This window comes from Lytechinus pictus, chromosome 9 (assembly GCF_037042905.1).
Source record: "Lytechinus pictus isolate F3 Inbred chromosome 9, Lp3.0, whole genome shotgun sequence".
Lineage (NCBI taxonomy): Eukaryota > Metazoa > Echinodermata > Echinoidea > Temnopleuroida > Toxopneustidae > Lytechinus > Lytechinus pictus.
In genome coordinates, this window is record NC_087253.1 from 27156735 (window position 1) to 27172312 (window position 15578).

At 35.5% G+C, this 15578-nt stretch overlaps 1 protein-coding gene across 2 annotated transcripts in view; it reads left to right on the plus strand.

Moving 5' to 3' along the window:
* The first annotated feature begins 1316 nt into the window (after positions 1–1316).
* The window catches only part of LOC129268074 (myotubularin-related protein 13-like), a 29027-nt gene continuing 14765 nt past the window's right edge, over positions 1317–15578 (plus strand). Inside the window, exons 1-7 of one of the 2 annotated variants that reach the window (XM_064105010.1) lie at positions 1317–3614; positions 4163–4339; positions 6902–7006; positions 7557–7742; positions 10465–10591; positions 12251–12423; positions 13884–14102. In XM_064105010.1, coding sequence (XP_063961080.1) covers positions 3420–3614; positions 4163–4339; positions 6902–7006; positions 7557–7742; positions 10465–10591; positions 12251–12423; positions 13884–14102 — 1182 coding nt within the window. In that variant the 5' untranslated portion in view covers positions 1317–3419. The remainder of the gene's footprint in view (positions 3615–4162; positions 4340–6901; positions 7007–7556; positions 7743–10464; positions 10592–12250; positions 12424–13883; positions 14103–15578) is intronic. The other variant, XM_064105011.1, reaches the window with a different exon arrangement.

Genomic DNA, 15578 nt, shown 5'->3' on the forward strand with positions numbered 1-15578 from the left:
TATAATGCAAATTATAAAAAGCTAAAACATTATTTTGTATCAATAGAACATGAGAACCTTAAAATCAACGTTTTGAAAATTATGAATTTGCTAGGAACAGTGTGAATTTATTTTCACTGTGTTATTAACTACTTCAAATAATAGGATCAGAACAGTCATGCTTTGTTATTAAACACAGTTATTAAAGGGAAAGAAGTTCACCCAAACAAAATGTTGATGTAATTGTAAAAAAAAGAAACAGAAGTTTTAATCTCATTAAATTCAGATGTAAAATAAGAATTTAAACTTTTTGTTTGGTTGGACTTTACTTTTTAAATTTCTGAACTCTTCAGTGTAGTCTTGGCAAACAGACAGGAATGACATTTTTAAATGCACCACACAGGGGCCACGGAACGGTTTTCAAAGTGGGGGGCTGACCATGCAGAAAATCACAATCGTATGGTCATTTTTGTGTTTTTGCACACGGTTTTGGAAAAAAGTGGGGGGGCTGAAGCCCCCCCAGCCCCCCTGGTTCCGCGGCCCCTGCCACAGACATGAAAGCGTGCTATAAATTTTTAATATGTGTCTGAAATAGGAGACTATCCTCTTGCAAGTATGGAATGCTGTTTGCACAGTTTTGTTAAAAAAGGGCTCCTGATTATTGCAACCATTTGTTGTGCTATTAGTAACTTTACATTGTATAATAATGTTTTTGTTTTGTCTCTTGCATATTCATCAAAATATAAAGACTGTTTTGTCTCTACTCTTCTGTTTTATTTACTCGGTATCAGATATGAAATCCAAGAAAGAACATTTCAAATAACCGTTAAAAAACCTAAATGAGTAGTATCCCTTCATAGCATAAACAGTAAACAAACTTATCTTGAAAACAGTGAATATGATTAAATTTGATAACTGGTGAATAAAACTAATAAAACACCATGATTCTCATAAAATTAGAAGGTTTAGTGAGATAATATTCAGTTATTTAGTTCCAACCATCCTTGCAAAATAAAAGGTGCAAAATACTAGTCTGTGTTGAGTGTAAATTTAATATTTATTAAGAAATATATAAATTAATATAAATTAAAAGATACATAAAAAAAGAATATTAGGATATAACCACTCATTCAATGAACAAGGTTATGATATAACCTTGTTCTCAGTTACATCTCCATGTGTTGCAAAATAAGGGTAGCAATGTTTGGCTTATTTTCTCTTTTTCTTTGGGACAAATTCTTGATTTTTTTACACTGTTTCCATTACAGCTATTCATCATATAACTTGGCTTTTAAGTAAATTTTATTCTTTAAATTATTTTTTCTTAATTAAAAATAGAGATTGAAAAATGTAAATTTTCTTCCCATATTACTGTCCACCAATAGAGGGCATACACAAAAATGCCCAAAATTTAAGTTTTTGGGCGCTTTGGTGAATACAAAAATTATTCCCTGGTTACTAATGAAAAAGAAATTGCAACTGTATGGAAATTACTAATTTTGGTCACAAAAGTGACATTTAAATGATTTTTTAAAGTGTGTGCTGTGTACAGCATTGGCATACCATATTCCTACCTGTAGATTCCCCACAGGTAGGATGGTTGCAGTAAACAAGTGGATATAACATAATCTACATGTATGTCTTCTTGTCTGTAATGTGTCAAGTAATGGTCACTGTATTTCCAAGTTTGCAAATTATATTTGTTATTTTTGGTTGACCTCTTTATTTCATTTACCAAATATTCCTTTCCTTATACCATTGTCTTTCAGGAAAGTTGACATGTAGTGCATTTTTTAATGATTTTCTTTAAAAGAATTAGCCTTTCTTGTATTGTGTGTTTTACAGTATTTGAAAATAAGCACAATACTTAAAGCAACTTTTTACTTTTTGTCTTGTATGATGTAAGATGTCAACCAAGTATAAAATATTGACTATTCATATTCAAACATATGTTGATATGATGCTTGCATTCAAATTATGGTTGAAAATATTTGTTCTATATTATTTTTCAATGATTTGATATTTGTATAGAAAATTGATATATTGTAAGTTGAGGTAATTTTCAGACATGATATGCAATGGCATGATGTGTATTTACCAATTCTATGTAGAATTTCAACTAATGGGAACAGATTTCTTAACCAACAAAGGATCTAGACACACCTGTATATTACTCTCATGTTCCTAAACACTTATGATAATTATGGTAACATTACCACTATGGTAACTACATGTACCATGATGGAAACATTGATTGGCTGCTGAGTCTTGTTACCATAATGGCAAAGTTACCACAATCATAAAGTTTTTTTAGGAAATGCTCTTTTGATGTACTCTTTAGTGTGATGTTCTGCTATCGACCATAATTTTCCTGATTATTAATTATTATCATTATCTTTATAATTGAGGATCAAATCCTTTGCTATAATCAGTGAATGATTCTCATCTTTAATAAGAAGTGAATTATAATAATCCCCATTCCCAAGCTAGTGAGCTAATACCTCATCCTCCCTCACATTGCTCTAGCCATATGATAAATAATATCTCAACAAGTGATTACAGTTATTGTGTATGAGAGTGCCAGTATCTTCTGTCATAACCTTTATGTCTTATTAATCTGCCAATATCCTTTGCCTTTAATAATGAATGATATAAAATTTGTAGGTTTTCCCTGCTCATGATATATTCTTTAGTCTTTAATAAGTTTAATTCATCCCTGACTGATGTAAACAACCAAGGATCATTTACCCCTCACAAGAAAGACCTCATCATCCCCCACCTCTGTACCCACACACATCAGCCCCCCGCCATGTGTGCCCACTGTACCTTTCAAAACGTAATCAACTTGATGCACTTGCCAATTCCTTCTCTGATTAAGAGCTGATTGAGAGCCGGGGGCCTTTGCACAAATCTTATAAATTGATCTTGCAGTCAATTCAATGATTGTTAAATGTGGTCAATGCAATCAATAGTTAAAGAATTGTTCTTTGATCAATTGTTAAGATTTGTGGAACAGAGCTCAGTTCTCACAGTCTTCCTGTCTGCCCTACCTATGGAAGCTTCATCAGTCCGTCCTGAGACATCGTTCCCTATACCTTGTTGACCTGGTCATGTAGCGTTTCAGGCCCACATACTCTGTTGGAACCATATAGGCCTTGAATATGCACAGAGATCATTTAGGTGTCCCTAGACCTAAGGTCCCATTCTCCTTGCTAAAGCAGTTAATGCTCCCCAAAGAGATTATTGTAACCTCTCCTTTTATTGTTTGTATCAGACCAGATCAAGTGGTCACTAATATTGTGTGCCAATACTCAGTGATTGGTTTTCACTAACTAAAGCAAACCATCAGCAAAGCACACATACATGCCCCCCAAAAGAAAACCATCTCCCCTCCACCTATACCCAATGCAGGCCATACGTTGAAGGGCAGCAGTCGCTTAATGATGGGAGCCTCAAGCCACGCCCAGCTGGGCGGTGGTGTTTCACCTGCTGTCTCTAAAAAACACCTTACTCTTGGCTCTCGATCGGTAGCGACCAGGAACGGCTCGGTCACTGAACAGGACCTGGCCATCCCAAGGAAGCAAGAGGCGAGGAAGGCTGCCCTCTATGTCTTTGGCGAGAAATCTCAACTGAGGGTTAGTATGTTGATGATCTTTCAATCAGCAACTGGTTTGTTACTTTATCTCCTTTCAAAGTGGGTGTTTTCACAGACCTCTTTGTCTGGTCCATAAGACTTTAGATCTTTTAATCTATAAAGAAATTTGACAATGATGGAATTTGCTATTTAAATATGACTTAATTGTTACAGCTCATTCTAAAGATTTGAATTTTCCAAAGGTTTGATATTTCAGAGATTCGTTAGTTTAACTCATCCAAAGATTTGTTATTCTGAAAACTAAATAAGGTTCATTATTCTGAAGTGCTGTGTATGATGTAATAATCGGATGAAGAAACCTTTGTACATATTCAGATTAACAAGCATATTGGTGTATGCAATTTGCTATTGCTTCTTATTTAGGGAGTGTTTAATTAAGAGTGTTGTCAAAGCTTCTCACTGATACATGTTATAAGCTACTGTAATCCTTGCATCTCTTTGGCTGATTACAAATTGGTAAGTGAAAATCACTGACAAGACTCTTCATGAAACCCTCTCTTGAAGACTCTTTCCCATTTATTCTTACAGAATTTCAAATCAGACCAGAGCACCAAATGTGACTTCATCCCTTATGACTACTATGAGACGAGGCACATCAAGGCTAGCTTTAAGAAACTGATGAAGGCTTGTCTCCCTAGTAACCCCATCACTGACCCTGAGATGGGCTTTCATAAGATGGTTGGAGAATCAGAATGGTTGCTTCAGGTATGGATGATCAAAAGGGTTCAAGAAAATCTCCTTCTGAAGAAAAATAGAAGAAAAAAAATGAAACAGAAATAAGTATTTGAATGAATGAATAGATTAGTTGATTTATTAATAAAACTATTTATTTCTCAACGAATGAATAAATAAGGTAGATATACGGAAATAGAAATAGGAAGACAATAATAATAATACTACTAATTAAAATTAACATGATTTGTATAGCGCTTATCCGAAAAGATGTCTGGAATGAAAATAATGAAAATAAGTGAAGGAATGAATGACAATATAAGTAGATGAGTAAATCACTCCATCAATACATATATAAATGAATGAAGATGTGTATAATGCAGTAAAAATAACTGTTAAATGTTACCTATAACTGATAAAAGCCTGTCTCCCTAAGACGAAGCCTGGAATGGACTTCTTAGAATGATTTGGTTGATTCCTTCTATAGATTCAGAGTATGATGCAACTAGCAGGAGCAACAGTAGATCTGATTGATCTTCAGTGATCTTCTGTTTGCCTAAGCTGTCTTCTTAACTAACCTTTCAGAATTATTTGGTTGATTCCTTCCATAGATTCAGAGTATCATGCAACTAGCAGGAGCAACAGTAGATTTGATTGATCTTCAAGGTTTGTTGGTGTGGCTAAGCTGTCTTCTTTGCTAACCTTTCAGAATGATTTGGTTGATTCCTTCCATAGATTCAGAGTATCATGCAACTAGCAGGAGCAACAGTAGATCTCATTGATCTTCAAGGTTTGTTGGTGTGGCTAAGCTGTCTTCTTTGCTAACCTTTCAGAATGATTTGGTTGATTCCTTCCATAGATTCAGAGTATCATGCAACTAGCAGGAGCAACAGTAGATCTGATTGATCTTCAAGGTTTGTTGGTGTGGCTAAGCTGTCTTCTTTGCTTACCTTTCAGAATGATTTGGTTGATTCCTTCCATAGATTCAGAGTATCATGCAACTAGCAGGAGCAACAGTAGATCTGATTGATCTTCAAGGTTTGTTGGTGTGGCTAAGCTGTCTTCTTTGCTAACCTTTCAGAATGATTTGGTTGATTCCTTCCATAGATTCAGAGTATCATGCAACTAGCAGGAGCAACAGTAGATCTCATTGATCTTCAAGGTTTGTTGGTGTGGCTAAGCTGTCTTCTTTGCTTACCTTTCAGAATGATTTGGTTGATTCCTTCCATAGATTCAGAGTATCATGCAACTAGCAGGAGCAACAGTAGATCTGATTGATCTTCAAGGTTTGTTGGTGTGGCTAAGCTGTCTTCTTTGCTAACCTTTCAGAATGATTTGGTTGATTCCTTCCATAGATTCAGAGTATCATGCAACTAGCAGGAGCAACAGTAGATCTGATTGATCTTCAAGGTTTGTTGGTGTGGCTAAGCTGTCTTCTTTGCTAACCTTTCAGAATGATTTGGTTGATTCCTTCCATAGATTCAGAGTATCATGCAACTAGCAGGAGCAACAGTAGATCTGATTGATCTTCAAGGTTTGTTGGTGTGGCTAAGCTGTCTTCTTTGCTAACCTTTCAGAATGATTTGGTTGATTCCTTCCATAGATTCAGAGTATCATGCAACTAGCAGGAGCAACAGTAGATCTGATTGATCTTCAAGGTTTGTTGGTGTGGCTAAGCTGTCTTCTTTGCTTACCTTTCAGAATGATTTGGTTGATTCCTTCCATAGATTCAGAGTATCATGCAACTAGCAGGAGCAACAGTAGATCTGATTGATCTTCAAGGTTTGTTGGTGTGGCTAAGCTGTCTTCTTTGCTAACCTTTCAGAATGATTTGGTTGATTCCTTCCATAGATTCAGAGTATCATGCAACTAGCAGGAGCAACAGTAGATCTCATTGATCTTCAAGGTTTGTTGGTGTGGCTAAGCTGTCTTCTTTGCTTACCTTTCAGAATGATTTGGTTGATTCCTTCCATAGATTCAGAGTATCATGCAACTAGCAGGAGCAACAGTAGATCTCATTGATCTTCAAGGTTTGTTGGTGTGGCTAAGCTGTCTTCTTTGCTTACCTTTCAGAATGATTTGGTTGATTCCTTCCATAGATTCAGAGTATCATGCAACTAGCAGGAGCAACAGTAGATCTCATTGATCTTCAAGGTTTGTTGGTGTGGCTAAGCTGTCTTCTTTGCTTACCTTTCAGAATGATTTGATTTATTCCTTCCATAGATTCAGAGTATCATGCAACTAGCAGGAGCAACAGTAGATCTCATTGATCTTCAAGGTTTGTTGGTGTGGCTAAGCTGTCTTCTTTGCTAACCTTTCAGAATGATTTGATTGATTCCTTCCATAGATTCAGAGTATGATGCAACTAGCAGGAGCAACAGTAGATCTGATTGATCTTCAGTGATCTTCTGTTTGCCTAAGCTGTCTTCTTTGCTAACCTTTCAGAATTATTTGGTTGATTCCTTCCATAGATTCAGAGTATCATGCAACTAGCAGGAGCAACAGTAGATTTGATTGATCTTCAAGGTTTGTTGATGTGGCTAAGCTGTCTTCTTTGCTTACCTTTCAGAATGATTTGGTTGATTCCTTCCATAGATTCAGAGTATCATGCAACTAGCAGGAGCAACAGTAGATCTCATTGATCTTCAAGGATCGTCGGTGTGGCTAAGCTTTGAAGATGGCTGGGATTTCACTACTCAGGTACGTTTACTGCTGATTCTTAAACCACACTGATTAAATAGGATCAAAACTATGGTAAAACCTTAGGGTTTCTGCTGTAGTAGAGTAAAAACACCATGAGGACGATGTAACTCAAAATTTAGCAATCAGTCACTAAATGCGATTTGCCAGTGAAGATCACTCTTGCATGTGCAGGTATCAGATCAGCTCACCTGGGTTGAGTGCATCACATTGTGGATCCATTCCTCGCTGAAGAAAATTGTGCAATGGTTAGGATTCAAACCCATGATCCTTCATTTCAAAATCCGGAGACTAATAATAATACGTAGTCATCCATTCTGCTCATAATATGATTATATAATTTATGTTTCAGTTTGTCAATTTTTGCTTACAATGGCAATCCATCTTCTGCAACTGATTTTATGTTCAATGATATGTCTGATTTATTGTCAAAATGTCGTTGTTATATTTATGTTATATTATATTGTTATGTAGAAGAAAAATAAATCAAATTAATTCACTGAGTCACATCTTTCATAATAGACAATATTTTTTTTCCTTTTTTCTGAAGGTGAGTTCCCTAGCCCAGCTTCTGATGGACCCTTACTACCGGACATTGGCTGGATTCAAGGTCCTGATTGACAAAGAATGGCTAGCCTTTGGTCATCGCTTCACTCACAGAACCAACCAGACTATTGCCCATCAGACCAGTGGCTTTGCTCCTGTCTTTCTACAGTTCCTGGACTGCGTGCACCAGGTAATTTTTGACCTTTGACCTGGTCAATGTTGATCTAGAGATTTGTTGTCTTTTATATGATTACCCTATCTTAAGCAGGAAACCTGTTGCCTGGAACATTCAATGTTATATCCTACATAGATTAAATCCTGTTTAGTGATTGGTTCAAATAGCATCATATGACCAAAATTTATTTCAAATATGAAGTTGCGTGACGTCAGACCTCGAAATATTTTTTGCTATACCAATATTCTGACGGATATTTAGCTAAACTCTCGGGGGCACCGATCAGCGAGCCGTCTTTCCCGGGCAAGTCCAGTGATGCCTCGACGCAGGCACTAATTTGCGTTCAGCTGAGCGCGGTAGGTCATTCAGCGCATAGATTTTGGTTCTAAATTATTAAAAGTAGGATATAAAATAAATATATCAGGCGTTTCCTTCGAAAGCATAGTGGGAATTATTAATCCTCGGTTGGACTGGCAAAACAACTATTTTTTCCCTCGGGGCTTCACCCCTCGGGAAAAATAGTAATTGCCAGACTAACCTCAGATAAATAATTCCACTACATTTTCTCAAAGCGTGATATATTTGTTTATTATATGTTACACAAGGAATGTGTTTCATGAAACAACTTGAATCCTTACCGTAAGTAATGGTCTATTAACCGTCGGGGGTGCGGTTTATCCACGGTGACGGGTCTGAGCCAGCCCGTCCCAGCCCGTCGTAACCCCTCTGCCAGTTCACAACACATCGAGTGGCCGGGCGTAGCCGCCCAGGGCAATGTCGTTAAGAGGGGTATGAGCTGCGGGTAATGAGAAGCGATTATAACAAACGCACCCACCTTCATGACACTAATTTCGACTTTATTCTCGGTTCAAAGCAGCGAAGTTCCCTGGCTTAGTTCAAAGAGAAGCCAAGCATACTCGGTAATATTTTGTCACAGCTGAGCGAGTGCGAGAGTTGAGTTAGCTGAGCTAGCTTGCGTTGTATTGTGGTTATAGTGCGACTTAAGCTGGCGCTATTCATTTTAACCCTCGATCCCTCCAAAATCCCGTTTCGCGCCAGCTTATTTTTTCTTTCCCGTTTGCTTTTCATAAGATACCATGTACATCACGCAACGAGAGAGACGGCACAAAGCCGTCAAAACAACTGTAAAAAATGCCAATTTCTTTGTTTCTTGAACCTTCCTGTAATCCCGTATCCAAAATTCATGCTAGGACATCGAATGCTAGACAAATTCTGAAAGTGATTGTGAGTTTGTGATGCAAGAAATGTGAATGTTTCTCCCTCCTACAGCGGGAAAGACACAGATCATTAATTATTTGATAAGATGTACTGGTACCGTATTGTAGTTTGCAATGTACAAAAACGGCAGTGCTGTGTGTGTGTACACTGTGACTGTGAGGTGAGTGAGTGTGTAAGTGGCCAATATTGTCGGGACCTTTCTTTCTTGCAAACATTTGTAGATTAATTGATCAAGAACAGCAGATTTCCGCATACCGGTAATCTCTTTGGATACTTTGAAATCTTTAACTTAGTTTTTGTTTCTTCGTACCTCAAATATAATGTGAGGATTTTTTTTTTTTTTTTTTTTTTTTTAGTCCAAAGTTGGGGGTGCGGTTAATCCACGGGTGTGGTTTATAGTCCGTTACTTACGGTATTTCTGATTAGCTGAGAGCAAATTTGGGTTTATTTCCAATTGGTCTAATGCCAATTCGTCTAATTACCAACTCGTCTCCTATCATTTGGTTTATCATCAATTCGTCCACTATCCACATGGTCTGATTGCCATTTCGTCCACTCACCATTTTGTCTTATAACCAATGGCAATTTAGTCCATAAACCATTTGGTCTAATTTGTTAAGTGTTGATTGAGTGAAATGCATGTTAAGAAAATGGATATTAGTCCAACTGGTTATTAGACAAAATGGTAATAGAAGAACTGGTGATTAGGCAAAGCGATTATTGGACCGAATGGTTGAAATGTTGATGGATGGAATGGCATTAGACACAATGAAGGTAGACCATGTGATGAGTTGGCAATAGATGAATGAACAGTTTAGCCAAATTTACATTGAAAAGAACTTGAAAACATCCCTAGGACCTTGTATCAACAAATGTTTGGTTTTGCAATCAATGCAAAAGGTCAGTGGCCAATGGAGATCATTGCTGCATTCGCATTGATAAGTAACCAATCAGATTTTAATTCTCCAATGTTTGATTGATCACACATATATTTCTCAGGCCCAGGGGTGTGTGACATAAAGAGATTATGCTTACTATTTATAATTGATTATAACTTTTTGTATAAAGTTTGATCTAACTTTAGTTAGACATATTTGAACAATTGATAGTATCTGTGATGTTCTAGGACACAGGTGTTCATTATTATTCCCTCCGTGTGCTGTAATATTGATGAATTTCTTGCTGAAGAAATTATTTTAAATAATTATCATGCTAAGTAATATATCTGTAAAGTGTTTCGAGATGTTCTGATGCATTATGGGCTGTTTAAAACTGGCTTATTATTATTATCATTATTGTTATTATTGCTTTTATTATTCAACATGAAAGATAATGATTTTTCCCCCTCTTTTCAACAAATATATTGAAAATGATCATACATTATACTTACTCTATATGGACAAAACTTGTCTGCTTGACACAATGAATAGAATAAGAGTAATATTGACAATTATCAATACTATTAATGTTAAATGTATATTTTATTTTTTCCATGCAGGTTCACTCCCAATTCCCTCTGTCATTTGAATTCAATCAGTACTTTCTGAAGATGATAGCATACCACTACGTATCAAATCGCTTTCAGACATTCATGTGGGACTCAGACTACGAAAGATATCAAGCAGGTAAGATGATAGCATACCAATACGTATCAAATTGCTTTCAGACATTCATGTGGGACTCAGACTATGAAAGATATCAAGCAGGTAAGATGATAGCATACCAATACGTATCAAATCGCTTTTAGACATTCATGTGGGACTCAGACTATGAAAGATATCAAGCAGGTAAGATGATAGCGTACCACTACGTATCAAATCGATTTCAGACATTCATGTGGGACTCAGACTACGAAAGATATCAAGCAGGTAAGATGATAGCATACCACTACGTATCAAATCGCTTTCAGACATTCATGTGGGACCCAGACTACGAAAGATATCAAGCAGGTAAGATGATAGCATACCACTACGTATCAAATCGCTTTCAGACATTCATGTGGGACCCAGACTACGAAAGATATCAAGCAGGTAAGATGATAGCATACCACTACGTATCAAATCACTTGCAGACATTCATGTGGGACTCAGACTACGAAAGATATCAAGCAGGTAAGATGATAGCGTACCACTACGTATCAAATCGCTTTCAGACATTCATGTGGGACTCAGACTATGAAAGATATCAAGCAGGTATATGTTTTTAAGGAAAATGAAACCTTCGGAACAACATAGCTTGTGTAAAAACAGATAAATAAAAGAAACAGATCAACGAAAGATTGAGAAAAATTGAATAAATAATAAGAAAGTTATTGGCATTTGAAGTTTAGATTACTATTGTAACATAGATCCTCCTATTGGCAATGCGACAAAGATGTGGGATGTCACATGTGAACAATTTTTCCATTACTTTTGTATATATTTCACTTAAACTGCCTCTTTTATCATATCTATCAGTAGATCATTTATTGTTTGTATAGGAGGGCATGTAATACAGATTTTCAAAGAATACATTATGAATAGAGAGTTTGCATCATCATAAGAGCAAAAAGATACATTTTTAGGGTATTTTATAGTCCATCAAAGGGAAAGTTGTTCGAATGTGACATCACACATCTTTGTCGCATTGCCAGTGGGAGGATCTCCATAGCATAAGTGACTGCAATATTCAAATGCTCATAACTTTCTCATTATTTGTTCAATTTCTCTCAAACTTTCTTTGATCTTATTCTTTGATTTTTATGTTTCTACACAAGCCCACTTGTCCTAAAGGTTTTACTCTCCTTTAAAGTTTAGCTAATGTGATATAAGCTATATAAGATAACTCAAACCAATCAAATGATATAATACAAATGTTTAGTACTAAGGTTGGCAAAAAGAATATAACATGAAGGGTTTAGGACACCATAGAAGCAATGTGGTTTAATTAACAAGAAAGTCTTTAAACTCAAGGCTTATTGTAACCATATCATGTAAGGTCTAAATCTATTACATTTATATAGACCTAGCTTTGTGAAACCATTAAGTATATGCTGGAAAATGATCACACTGAAGATTGACAAAACAGATAAGCATATTTGGGACAATGTTTCATTAATATTGGTTAGAAAAAACCTGACACCTGGGTGGAAGGCCATGCATATTTTACTCATATGACAAACTGTTATGTGGTCAATTTATTCAGTTCTACTTGAACTTATTTTTAGATCTTTACTACTACTTGCATTTATGTTTGATGTCATAAATAGATTTCATAATATATATCATCTGTTTGGTTATTCACAGCAACTCAGGTGTATGAGGATAGGAGACCATCAAGGATTGATGAGAGTGGGGATAGTGACAGCGAGACACCAAGCCCGCCTCTCAAATCACTCTGGGCTTACATTGACAAGTATCATCCTCGATCACCAATCTTCTACAACTTCCAGTTTGCTCCACACACAACAGTAAATGATGTAAATTATTTTGTAGTTCCTTTTTTAAAAATCCATCCTGGTTTGAGAGAAACTGAAGCTTAGATGCATAGAAACATCTCGCCTCTCAGCTATAAAAGAAACATTGAATGCATTCTCTCTCTATCAACATTCTTGGTTGTCATGGTTACTTCTCGCATCAGCTAAGTAGTATCATCGTAGTTTCATTTTGGCATATTGCAGCAACTTTTATTCACTTGTACTTTAAAAATATTTGAAAGAGAAACGAAAGCCTCTTAGCTCCTTATAAAAAATGCTTCAGTTTTCTTAAAAATGCATTGAATATTTCCTTACCTTTGCTGTAACACTGTACTTTACCATGTTAAAATTCTCTACTGGGAAGATTTTTATTAAAAAAGAATACAAAGTCATTGGAATCTGAAGTTAAATACATTATCCTTAATGGGATGAAATCTATAAGGTCATATATTAAGTATATTGTTAAAGAATTTATTTTGAATGAAAGCATGAAATGATCATATTAGGATGGTGGTGGTGCAGATATTAATCTTAATCATTTTTTTTCAGAAAATAAACAAGATATGTAAATAATTTATAGTCATCTCTGTTCTGGAATATAGCATCGATATGTTTTCATTTATTAATATAGTTTGCATATATACCTAAATTAAATATCAGGTGGTATACATTTAGCATAATTATAGTATTTTTGCATTCTGCATGGAATCAGGGGAATGGTCTGTAATTCATGCCTTCATTAGATCTAATACATGGTAGACCCATGCCATATAGGTACCTTGTCAAAAGTCTCTGCCGCATCGTTTAGCAGCAATCCTCTTATAAAAGTAAGTTTTTCATTTTGGATTCCCTAGATTCTCCATTGTTCTTGCCTATGATGAAATGTGAAATAGGTAATGAAAGGTTGCTTGCTTTGACTTTTGACAAGATGCCTAATAGCCAGTAGAATTATTTTGAAAGTGTACTCTTTTTAATGTAACATACGATTAACAACTTGGACAGGCTATTCAAATGCTGAAATAACGATGCTGTTCATTAAAAATTCAAAGTTTCTCAGGGCCTTTTAGCATAAACAATTGCAATCAGTTATAATTTTCAAACATTGATCCTGATGGGGTGATTTTTGGGAACTAAAAAATGTTGTGTGATTGGTATTTTTTTTTTAATGGACCCAGATTGTTATTTGAGAGATACAAATAATATGAATATTTGATTGAAACTTTTTGTACATGGTTTGCTATATACTTACTTTTATGATAAATTGTACAATGGATTTCATACATTATGTTGTAGGTTTCCACTAAATTATTCACCAAATGATTGAAATTATTTGTTTTATTCTGGAATGAAATTGAATTGGTTAATTTGAATATAATTGCAATAGCATTAAATATATTGATTAAATTCAGTAGAGAAGGTATCCTATATATCTAATTCTTGTTCTGGTTGATCTATTCCTGAAGGTCCTAAGACCCTATACCAACACATCTAGTCTGAAGATCTGGGATTACTTCCTTGAAGAGAATCTTTACGGTGGACCATCGTTTGACCGTGAGCTCTTTGAGTCAGCAACCAACGAGGATAATGAACAACCCTTAGAACAGACAGATAGGAGGACTGTCAATGCTAGTTATGATGATGTATCACATGCTGAACCTGACATACATAGGTGGCTATTAGAAGTAAGTTTATGTCAATGGAAAACCATGATTGATCATCAAATTGGCAACAGGAATTATTTTAGATTCAGTTTTATTTCTAAAATCTAATAAAAGTACAGACAATTGATAAAGAAATACACTTATGAAACATTCAACATTAATTATCCATTCAAAAATTAATTATCCATTCATTTTAATTTCTGAGATCTGATCAAAGTGTAAACAATGTGATAAAGGAACGGATCCACCCAGATTAAAAACAATAGTTTTGCCAGGCTAACTATTGTGCAAAAAACACTATGGCCCCTGATCGTATTGTGTCTAATCAGGCTGGATCTGCACCTGATATTAAGAAATACTAATATTAGAATGACATCCAAAATGATATAAAAAGTACAAGAGAATTCTAATAGAATGAGAGCAGAAAGTGATGGGATCAACAATATGCCTATAGACCTATGGAGATTCAATCACTAAAAGTACATTAGAGAGAATTGCATAAAGGAACAAGCTGAATGTGCAACAACAGCTGAGATATGAAAACAAAGGGATGAGTATTGAAGATGAATGGTAAAGGAAAATTAATATCAATATTAAAGAAGATATTTGTATCTTTGTTTAGAAATAGGTAGACTTTGTAATATATTTGGGTACTCAATATCTCTTACTGATTAAACACTTTCACATATGGTTATTTAAATTACATACCAGTTATGGTAAGAATTTCAAAATGAGTTCGTACTGAATCTGATAAAATGATACCCACATGTTTGTACATATAAATGAACAAATCGTCGGCGGTCATCCGAACCGTCGTATCAGTCAACTTTGGTCAAAAAAAAAAAAATCGATTTTGAGATTTTTGCAGAAAATTTAAGTACAAGGCCTACTCGATTCATAATTAAATTTCTAGGCAGCAATTTTTTTTTTTTTTCTGAGATATGATAGGATTTTCACGGCGATGCCATACATTTTTTAAATAAAATGCGCAAATCTCATTGGAAACATGTACTGTATAAAACAGAGCGATAAAATGTTTTGAATGACCGCGATTTCAATGTGCGCGGTCAGCCAAACTGTTGTATCGGCCATCTGCACTGCATCGACTTTGCACGTGAAAAGCGATACGACGTTTTGACTGACCGCGCGCATTGAAATCGCTGTCAGGGTTGTTGTATTCCCTATGGCGGTTTTGTACGGGGGAAATCTAAACCGCCCAAACTGAAATTACAAGCATGTAGCTCTTTTGTGATATTTTTTCTGATCCTTACTTTTGTGTAAAAATAAGGATACCATTGTCAAGCAATTGTCTTGGACTTTCCAACCATGTATTTTTTTAGCAATGAATATGTTGTAAGGCTGGGGAACTAAGTGTGAAAATTATAGTAAACTTTTAAAGGGATGGTCCGGGCTGAAAGTATTTATAGCTTAATAAATACAGTAGAATTCACTGAGCAAAATGCCGAAAATTTCATCAAAATCGGATAACAAATAACA